Below are 15045 nucleotides of genomic sequence, written 5' to 3'. Positions count from 1 at the left end.
TGGCCTCCCTGTCCACCTTCCAGCAGATGTGGATCACAAAGCAGGAATATGACGAAGCTGGCCCATCCATTGTCCACCGTAAATGCTTCTAAACATGTTTACATGATCACTTTGCCAACCACGCTCAGGATGACAACCTTCAACGTTGCAGGCAGCCGAGGGCCTGCAACAGCCATGAAACTTTCTATTTTGTAACGATTTCTGGTTACTGTTGCTGCAAAGCTCCATGTGACACAGTGTATGTAAAGTGTACATAAATTAATTTATTTTATCTCGTTTTGTTTGTTTTTAAAACCAACGCCCTATGGAAGGAAACAAAAAACTTCAAGAAGCATTAAATCATCAGTCATTCTGTCACACCCCTAATGCTGTCGTTTGTCGTCATTTGCTTGGGTTCTTCCATCACTTGCGGACCTAGCCTGGGGGCGGTGGGCGGTGGGACAGAAGTCCCCAGATAGGAGCGGGACTGGGGAGGGGACAGGGCCCCAGCCAGAGGAGCCAGCTCTGTGACTCCGTGCACCCTCCCAGGTGCGGGCTCGGTGGCACTGAGGGCAGTGCGGGGGCGGCTGCGTGTCGCGTCGCGCTGCTGCAGGGGGGTGCCCTGACACTCTGCAGTGTGCCAGTCCCAGGCGGGAAAGGGTTACCTGGAGCCTTTGCTTGCAAAACATTTCCTTTGGCTCAGCCTGCCAAAAAAGTAGCCCTGGCACGCTCCCGAGGAAGGCAAGGCTGGGGCTGAGGGCAGGTGGCGGGTGCAGGTTAAATAAAGAGCTTTCCACTCCACTTATGGGAAACCCACCTGCCATCGTGTTGTCCCTGGGGGGCTGAGGGCAGCCAGGGCCACTTCCTCACCCTGCCTGACACGCTTGCCCTTGCCAGTGGTCACGCATGAGGAGCTGCCTGCGAAGGGACCACCCCCATCTCTGCCCCCTTGAACCACCCCTTCCCGGGATCTCATCCTGCACTCAGGAACTCCCCAGGAGCCCAAGGAAAATCCCAGGGGCTTCCCCTTGCAGCGGGCGTTTGCCTGCCCTGTTTGCTGATGAGGAGGCAGAGCAGAATGGGAGAAGGGAAAGATGCTCCTGGCATGTGTCGTTTCTTTCTTACTGGGGCGAGGGGGCTCCAAGACCCCCCTTTATTTCCAGCATTCACTCACACACACACAAACACACCCCCCAGGTGTTCCCTCTGGGAGCTCCACTCCCTCTGGTAGCCATCCTAAAGCCCTGCCAGGCTTGGCACATGTTCCTGGGTCAGAACACATGTGCAGGAGCCATCAGCCTTTGAAGGGAGAGGACTCCGGGAGCACAGGACCCTGTCATGAAAGCAGTGCCTGAGTTTTGGGGTGTTCTTTTGCTGTGGGAGACAGCAGTACTAGGGAAAAAAGAGATGATTTTCAGAGGAACTTGCAGCCCATGAGGGTTTTTTGCTCTACTGTGGCTACGCTAAGGGTGCATTTGTTTTGCATTTTGGCTGGTTTAACTTGCATTAAAGTGAGACCCATACATGAGTTCGCTTTTGTTTAGCACTATCCCAAATCAAAATCTTGTGGGAGGAGCTGTCCTGGTCCTTCCCTGGTACCTGAGAGCAGGGAGGGCCACAGGGCAGTCCTAAGGGCTCTCAGTGACTGGGGATAGACTGGAAACTAGCTGCTTCTCAAAAAACAGTTGCTTCCTAAAAAGCAAAAACGAACTTCTGTTGCCATTTGTGTAGTGGCACATACTCTATCTGTCAGCTCCCTGCTGGGATTTTGGGAGGTACTTAACATTAAGTCCTCAGTACTTGACCCCTGATCTCAGGTTCAGTTGTGGCTTAGGTGATGAGATGGATTTTAGGACCTGCTTCTGTTATTTAATTAAAAGACTGTTTTAAAAGTGCAGATAAAAGTTAGCTTAGAATAGTAGCCTCATGAGTTAGACAGCATTCACAGACTCCACATTTTCACATATATTAATTTGTGGCCCTAAACCCACAACGGAAAAGGCTGATTTTTGAAAGGGGGAATGATGCTGAGCTCTCTCTCATCCTCAGCCTGATCAAAATCAAAGGGATCAGGAGATGCTTACTCCTTCTGAATGAAGACCTATATTTTGCAGTGCCAAACTTGGGTTTAGGACCCCTCAGGAGCACAGCTGTGAACAGAGGTGAGTCCTTGAGCAGTCAGACTGCCTTGCACTGAAAGGCTGATGCTGCCACTGGCATGTCATTTTCTGCTGCCTCTAACAGCAGCATTTGGTCTCACTCTAACCCACAGCATCAGGTATTCTCCACAGCCTCTGTGCCAATTTCATCCAGTTGAAGATAAATGACCTAAAGTACATTCTTACAGCTGAAAAGAAATTATTGGTTTGTTGTTTTTGTTGCTTAATCAGTGAACAGGGATGCCGTGAATCTTCAGCCTATGAAACCACCCTGTTCAGGTTTTAATTTCAAACTTAAACACTCTCTTTATCCTGAAACGAGCCTTTTATTTGGGCTTGGGGTTTTCCTCAATATTTTAGCAATTGAAAACACAGATTGTTTGGAAACAGGTGAGTTGGGTTTTCATATGGCTACAAGCCCCATTGTTTGGAAGGTGGTTTGGAGAATTTTGCTTGTGCACAGCGGTCTGGGTTTGGTCTTTATTGTGCAGTTCTCTGTAATTTCATTACTCTCCCTGCACCTCTAACAGTGCTGTTGGCAGCAGGCAGAGGATTCCCAGGACCCAAAGGATCCCTAAGACCAGCATCCTCTGTTTTGAGAAAGGCAAAGGGATAAATGGGGCATCAGAGGAGTGAAAGGGGATAGAAGGAAGGATGCAGGACACTCATGTACTGTGGGAGGGAGGGTAACAAAGGGGAACGGCTCTTACCTGCACCAAAAATATCCTCTGGGGCTACAGCTCTCTGCTTGCTCCACAGCCATCTGGATCCAGAGCTGGACCAATGCTGGACAACCCTCCATAACTTCATTCTACATCCAGTGGGCAATGCAAGAAGCTGCCCTCAGTCCAAATATCACCAAGGGGTGGAAAATCTCAAGAGAGGAAGAGTCCTTGAAAGGATAAAAATTTTGTGGGGCTGTTCAGATGAGCTTGGGAGGCACAGTCATAAATGGATTTTGATGTAAGCTTCCCCCAGATCTGCAGACGCCTGGGCCACTACCTCAATTATATAAGGAGCTAAGGGAAAACCTGAGTTCTGAGGGAAAGTCTTGAGGGAGCCTCTGAACAAAAGAGCAAAGGAAATCCTGGAGACGATGAGCACACTGGAGGGGTTTCCTAATTTTATTTGGATACAGATTTTGCTAAAGTGAAATCTGCATTTGCACAGAGAGCAGAATGTGGCCCAGGATGGGCTACCCTCCCCCAAAGGTGATGGCTTTGTGCAAAGGGAACTGGCACCCCAACATGCTTTTCCCCTTGGGTCCCAAATTTGTGGAAATAAAAAGCACTTTGACCCACAGTATTTGTTGGGTTTGGCTTTGCTGGGAGGACCTAAGCACCCCCTCAGACCTGACATCAGTACAGCTCCATTGTGTCCTCTGTTGACTGTGTGCCTCCCATGCACATTTGACCAGTAATATTTATTCAACGAGTCTTACTAAAGGGACACTTGAAAATTATCTTTGCTTTTCACAGGAAACTCCTAAAGTGAGGCATTAAAATGAAGACCTTCAAAGATTCAAACAATTTTATTTTATAGGAAAATTCTGTGCTCTTTCTTTTCATTAATCCACAGGAAAAAAATAATTGAATGGAACATTTCTTGTTAGGGTTTATTTATTTATTTATTTATTTATTTTTGTACCAGACAGGCATTTTTTCTTTAAAAAAAAATTGCTATGCAGTTGTATAGATTTTCATGGCTCATCTCCTGGGGTTGGAAAATGGAGTGCACAAGGGTGACTGTAACCTATTGATCAGCCAGTGGATAACTGCAGGCAGTGCTGGTGTGCAGGGCTCCCACGTGGGACAGATGCCAGTCAGCGTGGGCTGCTTTAGCAACAGGACCATTGGAAATATCCCCCAGCCTTGTGCACTTTCCTGGGAATTGCTGGCGGCTTTGGGCATCCTCTTCAGACCCTCATGGCCAGAACATATTTTGGAGGGACCAAAATGTTCTGGCTGCAGGCTTTGGGAAGTAGTTGTATTTGCAGCTTGCGAAGACTCTGTTTTTCATTTGTCCAGGATTTGAAAAATAAAGCAGCTGCTGATTGCTATGTGGCAGGGCAAGCTGGAGCTTTGCCGGCTCCCACTCGCGCTGTGGGCTGTGTGTGATGGGGATGAGCAGATGTTGGAGAAATCTTTCATTTCCCCACTTGTCTCCTTCTCCCCCCCTCCAGGGCACCCTGTCAACCTTGAAACTGCACTGCACTGCCCTGTGCAGAGCTGGGGCCAGCAGTGTGCAAAGCCCTGCGCTGTGGTGACTCTGGGCAGCTCATCCTCTGTGCTTGCAGGGACCACGGCCAAACCCTGCCTTGTGTCGGCTGCTCAAGGCCACGCTCTGAAAATAAAGCTGCAGCTTGGAGGCAGTTCTGGCTGTTGATGTTCAGGGAGTGCCACAGGCAGCCCGGGAATGAGCCTCTATGTAACCCCACCTCAGGGAGCTGCATATATATAGATCCCTGGAAGCAGTTTTCTTCCTTGGCACATCACTCCCACCCATAACTCGCTCCAAACAAACACTCCCTGCTCCCCTGTGCCCTCGCTTCTTGGCTTCCAGCAGCTTCTCTCTCTTCCAGGGTAAACAAGGCTTTAAAGTTGAGAAATCTACTGCTGGAGGGAGGAGGGAAAAGGGGGAAGATCACCTCGTAAGAAGACTCTGGCACATGCTCAGAGATGAGCAGCCCAAAGTCAGCATCAGCAGGCATCAGCCCTTGAGCCTGGCTCCCAGAGACACGAGGACCTGGGCTGTGGTTGTAGTGGAGGTCACGCCCTGTCGCACTCCTGCTGGGTTGTCCTCTCTCCAAAGCAGAAGTGCTGTAAGGCTTCAGGTGCAGGTGTGTAAGGAGACCTCCGTATGGAAGTAGCTCGGTTCTTTTCCCAGGGGAAGAGCTGCCCTGCTGCATGCGGGCAGGGACAAGAGTGCTCCCATGGGCAGATTGATGGTGGTCACAGGAGAGTCACCCTTCATCTCACACCCCTGGTTCCTCAAGCCCCCTGGACACAGACACTATCTCATCTGAGTGCAGAATAAAGAGAGTTTGCACTGCTGTTTGTGGTGGCCAGCGCTGAGCTGCTGGTGTTGCATTGGGTAGGTCAGCACTGGGAAGGAGGAAGGGCTGGGGGCCGGGGCAATGCAAGAAGCACAGGACTGCCAGCCGTGCTGAGGGAGCAGACAATGGCAGAACAGTCCTGCTCTTCCCGAACCTCCCTGCGGCTGCCTGCAGGAAAGGAAGGAGATCTGAAGCTGATCAACCCAAAAGAAGCCCACAAGGTTTCCCAGGGCAACTGTATCTGCTTCTATAAGGCTTTTTAATTCCCTTTAGCAACGCTAATCACAAAAAATAGTTACAATAACAGAGGCATAAGAGTCTAAACCGGTTGGAGTTTGCTAGCATTGAACAATGCTGTCACTGGGCTACCTGCCTGCAGAGCACAACCAAAGGGCACCGTGGGGAGCTCTGCCTGTCCTGCACTACATTCTGTGCTGAAAATTAGGAGGTCCAGGTGCTAAAGCTGCCCACTTTCTTGCCACAAGTTTTTCGGAGTGGTGTGGGGGGACTGAGGCACTTTTACAAAGGCAGGGTATTTTCTCTATAGGGATTTCTTGTCCTGGAAGCCCTTATCCACAACACTAGAAAAATTTTAAAACAAAATAAAAAATTCTACTAAGAGCTAACAGAAATTCCTTATCCCAATAATTTTGAAGTAGTGGTGGTGTTACTCCTGCTTAATCCCAGCAGCACTGCAGCAGGTGACAGGCCATGTTTCTGTGGCTGCAGGAACCAAGCAGTTCACCTTGAAAAGTTGATTTTCTTTCTCCTTTCTCCTTTCCCATACCAAGCCTCCATCACAGTTTTCCTCTATGGCCATGAGCAAGTCATCATTCATAACTCTGTTTGTTGCCATCAAAGTGGCCTTCCTATTTTCCATCTCAACGGAAGATAAAGAAGAATAGCTAATGCCCATAAGGGGTTTTGAGATGTTGTCATAGAAGGTGTTTGGGAATGTTAAATACTTGTGATCCTAAATTTAGCTCTGAAAGTCATGCAGCCCAGTTTCCTGGCACAAATACCAGAGAAAGTCTTGAAATCTGAACATTTTCCAATTGCAGCCACAAGCTGGAGGCTGCAGTAGCCACCAGTGGTTCTGGGAATCTCTGTCTCTGCCTCCTGCAAGTCCCTTGCCTTGCTGAGAGCTCAGACCTCCCACTTCTTCCCAAGCTGTTCCCACCAGCAACCCCAAACACCAGCAGTTTCTGTCCTCATTCTGGGTGTGATGCCTTTATATTGGGTCTCCAAGAGCCCTTTGTAATAAGATTATTTTTCAAATCTAATAGAAGTGAAAATTTAGGAGAATTACAGTGTTTGAACCAGTCTATTCAGGGAGAATATGTAAAATCTTTCTTGGGATATTTAGGTGAAACATGGTGATTGATTTTAGACCTTCTACTTTGAGATATATTTCTTCTTTCCTTAATTTTTGTTAGTCCACTGAAGACAGCCTATCCTGGCCAAGACTGCAGGGTCAAGGTGTCATGATTCCTCTGTTCACATTTGATGGGTTAAATGCCAGACAGGTTAATAAAGAAGTTTGGTTCTGCTTAGGCAGCAAAATATGGTATTAAGTGGAACTTGGAGCTAAATTCCAAAGTCAATTTAAAAAGGGTGTAATTTAATCCTTGAGGTACTTAGCTTCTGGTGACACATTACATTATCTTTTTTAGTGCCTGCTGCACAAGTGCCTGAGTGGAGAAGCAATTGTTTGACAGAAAGCTGATGTAACTCCTGTCACAAAATCTTGATCATTATCCAGAAACCAGGTGTGGCTCTGCCCAAACTGGAGGTGCTTGGTTTCTTCACCAATTGCAGCTTCCCATGGCAAAGGCTGCAGCAGGACTGGGGGCAGCCCAGGGAGTGCACCTGCTGAATGTGCATCACCGTTTAAAAATAAAAAGGGGAGAGAAAAGAATAACACGGAAAATATTGCAAGGTCAGCAGATGGCAGGGGAAGGATTCATGCCTGGGCAGGGGGGTTTGGACAAGGACAGGACAAATACTGGGATGGAGGCATAGCCACGTAAACAGGAGGTGGCTGGGATGTTCTGCAGCACAGAAGAAATGGAGAAGGCTCTGGGTGCTGTAGTGGCATTACACTCAGTATTCATTTCTACTATTTATGCATGTTAGATTGGCTCTATTTCAGCATTGCAGCAAAGTTTCAGCCCATGTACCCAGTCTCAGACACCCTCTGCTGCAATGCAAACCTGCTGGAGTTGATTCAGCCCCACTGAAGCTGAGGGGGACCAGCAGATTTGGTTAATTTTTAAGTACTTGAATGATCAGGTCCCAGGTCAAGTAAAAAAGCCATAGCAATAAAAGCAATCACAAGAGGAAGCAGAAAGGAGAAAGGAATAATTAATGTTGCTGCTGTAGGTCCAGAACCTGGCACGGCTTGAGGCATGGAATATATAAGATATATGCATTGAATCAGTTGCCTGTTCTGTGGACATTTTATTGCTTATTTCATAATTCCCATCTATTTTCTGTGGAAGAATCTGTCTGAATTAAGGATCATTCGAGCAAATGAGGGTATAGAAGAAAACTGAAGGACAGTAAGATCCAAGTCTGGACCACAGGTGTTCTGCAGGAATTGTAATTTTGACGAATAAGATACATGGGTGGAAAAAAAAAAGCATTAAAAGAGAAAATGTTTTATGACATAATCGTTATGCCATCGACTTTGTGCTGGGAAAGTATGCTGAGCTGCACTGGTGGAAGCAATGGCAGGCTCAAGCTCCAAGGAGGTGTTTTCCTTTCTGACTCTGGTTTATCTCTGACCAGCACAACGGTAAGTGGCTTTGGAAGAGTTTTGGAGAAAGTAGCATAAATACACTGACTGCACATGGGAAGAGTGTTTTTATATGGGAGGTGTAACTGTAAGGAGGGTTTGGTATTGCTAAATGAATATTTAAAACAAGTGTCTGATAAGTTCTTCACTGGCAGTTTGACTTGTGAGTCATGTTGCACAGCCCCCAGCCATGCCCCTCTCTATTTATAAAGTCATGCCTGGCTATATCTGACTCGCCAAATGAGCCTTTCAAGCTGTGGAGGGGATTCTAGTGGCATCGTGTGGGAACCAGGGAATAATTCGGAGGAGTAAGGGAGGTTAGAAAGGACATGACAAATCACTGCATGCTGACTGCCCTCTGAAGACCAGATCAAATGTGCTGCTAGGCTTCTTCACCATGAAAAAGTGCAGGAGGCAGGGATGTATGGCTGCAGTCTGCTGGGCGCAAGGTGGAGAAAGAAGAGTAGAGTGAAGGTTTGTCTGAGCTGAGCCCCTGCAGGTGTTCCAGGATGTGTGGAGGAGCAGGGGGATGTTACCCCAGGGAAGCAGGCCAACAAACCCAACAGCCAGTGGTTTTCTCCCTGTGCACAGTGCCTGGAGGGAGGCTGGGGAGCTGCTGGAGCTGCTCCCCAGCCTCCTATGGAGTGGAGTGGAGCCTCAGTGGGGGTCCCTGCTGGCATCTGCCCTGGCCCCTGTCACACATGGGAGCCCTTTCCAGGTCACTGCCCCCCAGCTGGCTGTGGCTGTGGGGTGCCTTGGTGCTGACAGGGCTTAGATGTGCATGACAGGAGGTACACAACTCCAGAGCTGCATCCTCTTGCCCTCCTGCCTCTCCTCCAGCTGGAGCTGCAATAAAATATGTTTCCAAATGCTGATAACATAGTGGTTATCAAGTAGGTGCAGGACAGGGGAGATGAGGCAAAAGGACATGGGGAAATGCAGTGGAAATTGTACTGGGAAGGACAGCAGGGGTGCCAATAAAGGAAGGAAGAGTCCTGACCTGCTTTGTCCATCTCCTCTTCACAGACAACAGGCAAGGTGGGACAAACACATGCAAATTGCTTTTAAAGAGTGGTTTGGGTGAATGTTTTTTTTTCCCTGCCAGTCCTTTTTCCATAGTGGTCATCTGCAAATGACCGGTAAATGAGAGATGAGGCCTGAATGTGGGACACACATACATCCTGAGCCTGCCTTTGCAGAAGCAGGGCCCCATCAAATGTAATGGTTACCTGGGGAGACAAATGCCATCACTCCAAATGTCCCCCCCTTCCTCCTTCTTCCTCCCACTTTCTATACTGACATGATGTCATATGGTCTGGAATATGACTTTGGTCAGCTGGGGTCACCTGTCCTGGCTGTGTCCCCTCCCAGACTCCCATTCTCCCCCAGCTTCCTCACGAGTGTGGCAGTACCAAAAGCAGAAAAGCCCTTGGGTCTGTGTAAGCTCTGCTCAGGAATAACAAAAATATCTTGATATTAACAACCCTGTGCTCAGCACAAATCCAAAACTTACCAGCCACTGTGAAGAAAATTAGCTCAGCCAAATCCAGCACTTTGGAATGCAGATCAGTGGGGTTACAACATCCCCTGTTTCTGAGACTTTAGTGACTGAAGGAACTGGTTTTATTCCTGCTCACCTCCTTCTGTGTGCAGGAGCTAACTGCTTTCTGCTGGACATGGTTTGGCTCTGAAGGACTTCACAGGAAGCCAGTTTCTTTCCTGTCCAGCTCAGCAAGGCAGCAGTGCCATAGTGTTCATTCACCTACCCTGAGTGCCCTTCTCCAAAGAGGTTTTGGAGCAGACAATGAGTCTGAGCACCCTGGGGACAGCATCTGGAAGCAATCACATGGGGCTCTACACCTACAAATGAATGAGTGTTTCATTCATTTGAGCCAGAGGAATATGTTTCTCTGGTCTTGCAGGACATAGGGACCAGGATTGTGGGGTTGACAGGGGTGCCCACACAGCTGCAGGAGTGTCAGGAGCACAGGCCAGAGCCCCAAACTCCCAGTCTCCTCTCTCAGGAGTAAAGCCAGCCACCTCAGCAGCCACTGCTAGCAAAATGCCCTGCTCAGTAAGCTTCTCCTGTGAGCTTGGCTCAGTGAAGCTTTGTTAGTTCTGGATCTCCCATGTTTCTCACAGTGTCCATCATCTCTGACCTAGGGCAAGTGGGGCAGCAGGTGAATGTCGGTGCTGGGGCAGGGTCTGACAAGCTCCACAACCAGCTCCTTTTCTGCCCCAGAAACAGCCCTCTACACCACCCTTGGCCCCCTTCAGTGGCAAAACCAGCACGTACTTTTTCCACCAGAAGCAGCCTGGCTGATGCTTACAATGATGTTCCTGGACATGGATGGCTCACTTTGTGTGAGGTGGCAGGGACAAAGGGGGTCAGAGCACCAGGGTGGATATTTGCAGGGAGAGGTCTGGTTCACAGGAGGCTCAGGATTCCACCAGCAGGCTGGGGAGATGAAAGCCAGCCTAACACTGCTCTCCAGAGCCAACAGGTTCCCCGTGCTGAGCGGATAATTCATTATAAACAATACATGCAGATGTCAGCACTCTCTAGGGGAGCAGTTCACAAGTGGTGCACGGGTTCTTTTCAAGAGCATCCATTTGTCAAAACCATTCTCAAGATAATTTCTGGTGCTTCAGAGGGATGCTGTGTTTCAAGCTGGAGCTTTTCCCACTGGGCACAGGTTTTGCTTGCTCCCCATCCTCTGACAACTGAAATCTGAGTGCTAAGCCATGTGACAGCAGAACAGAGGTACCCTTCTTGTAGGGATGCTGCAGGATCCACAGCTGCTTTTTGATTGCAGCTGGCCTTTTTGGTGACTGTCCTTGTGAGGAGGCTGCTTTGCTGGGGTGGGTTTGGATGGAGAGCACTAGAGGGGAAAACCAGGTGCCTGGAGATAAATGTATTTAAAGTTTTATCTGAAGACACCTTGGGGAAAGTGTGGTAGTGTTTGCTTTTCTGTATTTTAAATCAGTACTGGGTTTGCTGAACAGCTGGATTTCCTCCCAGGAAGTGATGAAGAAACGCTTAAGACACGATGGACGATTTTACAAAACGCCATGCCATGTGAGAGGCTGCAGATACACACCCTGCTCTCCGCCAAGGTAGGCTGGTGGTTCAACTACACAACTGGAGGGGGCTTGGGCTGGCGGGTCTGTCGCCTGCTGGCAAGCAGCAGGGGCCAGGGGGTGCAGGACAATGCCAGACCACAGGCCAGGATGGCCGGCACGCAGCTCTGACGGCTTCACAGCGGCGCTGACAGAAGGGCTGAGCCCCTGCCGCAGGGCTGTCCTGCCGCCGGCAGCCACCAGCGGGTCACCCTCCCCGGGGTGTCTTGCTTTTCCTTGCCTTGCAGCAGCATTTCCTCCAGCTCCCTCAGGCGGCGCCGGGAGGATGCCGAGGTCATTTACCCACACCCAGAAAGTCCTTTTCCAAAAAGAAAACTGCAAAGCTGGTGAGCGGTTCGCAGTGCTTAGCACGTATGGGTGTGCTCAGGCTGCTGGCCGGGGTTGCTAGCAAGGCAAAGAAAGGAAGGGGCACGATAAGACTTTAATCTCCCTCCTCGCTGGGGATAAACGAACCCTGACTGCGGTGGCATTTCCCAGCCCGGTAGCCAAAAGGCTGATCACACGCCTCTCCCTAGCTGCCGAGAGCTGCTCTCAGGGGTTTGCACATCTGCAGACGCTAAGGGGTTAAAAATAGATCCCACCCCGCTGATGGCACATTTCATGTCCATTTAAAGGTGTGCCATGCATTTCTATCCTCCGTGAGACCTGAGCAAATGCCTTCGTGGTGCTGACATTTTGTTCAAGGCTCTTTCTCTTTCCTAAGCCCACGGCTGCCCGGGCTGGCTCCCCACTCTGAGCGCTATTTTGGGGGGGCTGCGTTTGCCCCCGGCTGCCCTGTTCTGAACGAGCAACTGCAGTGTGATCGCTGCCATGTCTGTGGTGCTCCTGCCGCAGTCCTGCCCCGACACACAGCCCGACACAGATAATGGGCATGCATTTCTGAGCAGGTCAGGGAGCTGCTCTCTAAACGCGTAAAATGGTTTTTGTGTTTTTTTTGTTTTTTTGTTTTGTTTTGTTTTTTTTTTTTTTTTTTTTTTTTTTTTTTTAATAAGCCAGAGAATGCCTGTTAGAAAAGCACCATCCTTTCTGCTACTCGTTCCTGTTGGCCATGTGGGATAGTTGTGCTGCCTTTTGGGGTGGACATCCCAGCAGCGTTCCTCTGGCACGCGTGTTCCTCCAAGCATCCTCCACGCGTGCTATAGAAAACATCTGGGGCTGGACCTCTGTGCTCCAGCCACCCCAGCTCGAGTGAGCCCCAGCCCTGGCCCGGCCCCTTTGGAGCTGCAGGGGTGGATTCCCGCAGTGCTGCCACCTCCCCACCGCCGGTGGCAGGGGTCTGACCCCCGGTGTACCGGGCATGCTGCCACCCTGGTGCAGGTAGGGTCCAGCCCTGGTCAGCGCTGCAGGTCAGGGAATTTCCCACCCATGGCTCCTGCGGCCAAGGAGGTTGCTTAGGGTGTGGATGGGGTGGTTATAGCACACAGCCGGGCACCTGAGCAAATTCGGAAGAAGCAACAGCAAAGAGGAGCTGCTGCCGGTTCTGCTGTGGAGAAGAGCAGTGAGTGGGGGCTGGCATGGTGGCACTGGGTGGCAAAGGGTGGCACCCTTTGAGCCATGTGCTGCTGCTGCTTTGGCAGGGAGAGGGGAGCAGGGAGCAAGGCAGGAGCCCATGGCAGGGGATACCAGCAGGTTTCCTTCCCAGAGTGATGCTGGCAGGAGCTGTGTTCTGCTTGAAAAGGGGCTTTCTCTGCTGGCATCCACCATCTCTGCTGGCACAGACCAGGCCATCACCTCATGCCATATGAAACCCAAGAAAGCTTGGATAAACTCCAAAGGGTGGATGAAATTCCCATATCAAGCAAGCTTCAGTGTAGCTCTGCTGAAGTCCAGGGAGGTTTGCCTTTGTGGGAGGACCTGGGTACTTTTATAAGGGGCTCCATTCCTCCCCCAGAAGCCCCCAGCCAGTCAGTGTGGCTGAGACCATATTAGGGATGCCTCTCCCTGAGTCTGAACTGCTTGTTTCCTCCAGGTTCCCCACAGGAAAGCTCCCTGCAAGGCTCCCCCCTGCACTGTCTCAAAGAGGCAGTGAAGGCAGCATCTTTGGGGTGAGAGGCAGGGACAATGGGACACCATTGCTCGTCCTCCAAGCCAGCACTTGTCCCAAATGGGTAAAAGTGAGAACAAACCAATGTGCCAGGAGGGAGAGAAGGGGGAGCTGTCAGCCTGTGCCCAGCCTCCTGCTTGTGATTTTCCAGCTCGCCTTTGCCTTCCTCACCACCATTTCCCATTTTTTTCTGCTGCCCCTGTGCAATTTTGGAAGCAGTTTAGAAACTCAGCTCAGGAGCTGAGCCTTACCCCTGTTCAGAGCTGAGCCCTTGATGTGACTGGCTTTATTTGGGATGAAATTTTGCAGGGCCTCACCAAGAGGCTGGGGCTCCTGCTCACCTGCAGGGTACTGCTGAGGGCAGGTAAACCCCTCTGAGAAGCTCCCTGCATAGTTTTCCTCTTGTCCCCATTGTGGCATCCTCCTCTGCCCCATGTGCTCATCAGAATCTGGGGTGTCCTTTGGGACTGCTTCTCTGGGTGATCTGGGAAAAAACTTCAGAAACATTAATTTGTCTGAACTGGTGCTGGAGGTGCTTCAGAAAAAAATGAGGTAGCTGTGGCAACCTTCAGTGAACGATCTCAAAGCACATGGTCACGGCACTGGGATCCATAAAAGGAGTTTATGTTCGGATGAGGTTTCTTTGTGTTGAAGACCCACTTGTTTCCAGGGGGAGGAACAATGAGATTAGAGATTTCACAAACTGACAGCGGTCTCTCCCTGAGTGGGTGCACTCAGGCTGCCTCCTGCCCTGACTCGTGGAGGTGGCACCCTGCAGGTGTTACTGAAAGCATGAACTCTGGAATGTCTTGCACACTGCAAGTGACTGTGTTGGACTCTGAAACTTGGAGCATGATGCAGGTCTGCCTTCATTACTTTTTTGGGAGCAAGATCCCACCACAGGGTGAATTGCCTCAATCCCTGTTTATCCTTTCTTTCAGGGGAATTTCATAAATGACACAAGTTATTCCTGACAGAATTCAAAACCCAGGCATTTTCAAATTGAGTTTCTTTGTTTTGAACTATCCCCTTTAACTATGGTGAAGAAGAGGTGAATGCAGGTGTCCACTGTGGGCCCAAGCCTTTAGCAGAGTCTTTAGTTTGGAGGGAATATATGTGGATTTTTAGAGACCATAGCCAACTCTAGATTTACTCCCCATTCACTAGCCTCTTGGGTAAAAGAGATGTGGTGAGCAGTCCCCTCCACATGTGCCCACACCCCACTGCTTGTAAGGAGCTGTGGGAAACCCACATCCATCATGAGAAACACTCAGGCTGTAGCTGAGAGCTGGGTGTCCTGCACTGCCTGTGGAGCTGCACATCTGGAAGCCAGCTCTTTGCCTTGGCCATAGGACAGGCAGCTGCTGAGCAGAGCCCCAGGGGTCACCAGTGAGCCTGCTGCCCACTGGGGCTGCTCAAGCAGGAGATAAAAAGGGACAGGTGGGAAATGTCTCCCAATTCTCCTGCCTCTTACTCAGCTGGCATGTAAACTTGGACTTTCCTCAGACTGAGTAGGCAGCCTGCAAATGTGTTGCTGGGGGCAGTGCCTTGACAAGCACCCTGTTAGTGCTGGCTGTAAGATTTGTTCCCTTGCTAGGAACGGTTCACTTGACCAGTCAACAGTGGTGTGCAACCTTGCAACCTTAAGGGGCCAGAAAAAAAAAAAAAAAAAAAAAAAAAAAAAAAAAAAAAAAAAAAAAGGGAAAAAAAGAGCTGATACCAGTATGGCCTTTATTCTTTGCACTGTGACAATTTAAAACCGGGAGCTGAGCTGTGTGAACAGCCAGCCTCACTGGGTGCCCAGTCAAGATTCAGGACTGCAGAAGCCAGAAGGCACTCAGGGGTGGGAAATGCCTCTCCCTGCTCCTGG

General features: G+C 49.9%; 1 protein-coding gene across 1 annotated transcript in view; it reads left to right on the top strand.

Moving 5' to 3' along the window:
• The window catches only part of ACTA1 (actin alpha 1, skeletal muscle), a 2411-nt gene extending 2045 nt beyond the window's left edge, over positions 1 to 366 (top strand). Inside the window, exon 7 of the mRNA XM_068185088.1 lies at positions 1 to 366. This exon is cut by the window's left edge and continues 52 nt beyond it. Coding sequence (XP_068041189.1) covers positions 1 to 92 — 92 coding nt within the window. The 3' untranslated portion in view covers positions 93 to 366.
• Positions 367 to 15045: the final 14679 nt, after the last annotated feature.

The sequence above is a fragment of the Anomalospiza imberbis genome, chromosome 3 (assembly GCF_031753505.1).
Source record: "Anomalospiza imberbis isolate Cuckoo-Finch-1a 21T00152 chromosome 3, ASM3175350v1, whole genome shotgun sequence".
NCBI classification, from domain to species: domain Eukaryota; kingdom Metazoa; phylum Chordata; class Aves; order Passeriformes; family Viduidae; genus Anomalospiza; species Anomalospiza imberbis.
The sequence above is the reverse complement of the archived record's forward strand: the minus strand, read 5'-3'. Positions and strand labels throughout refer to the sequence as shown.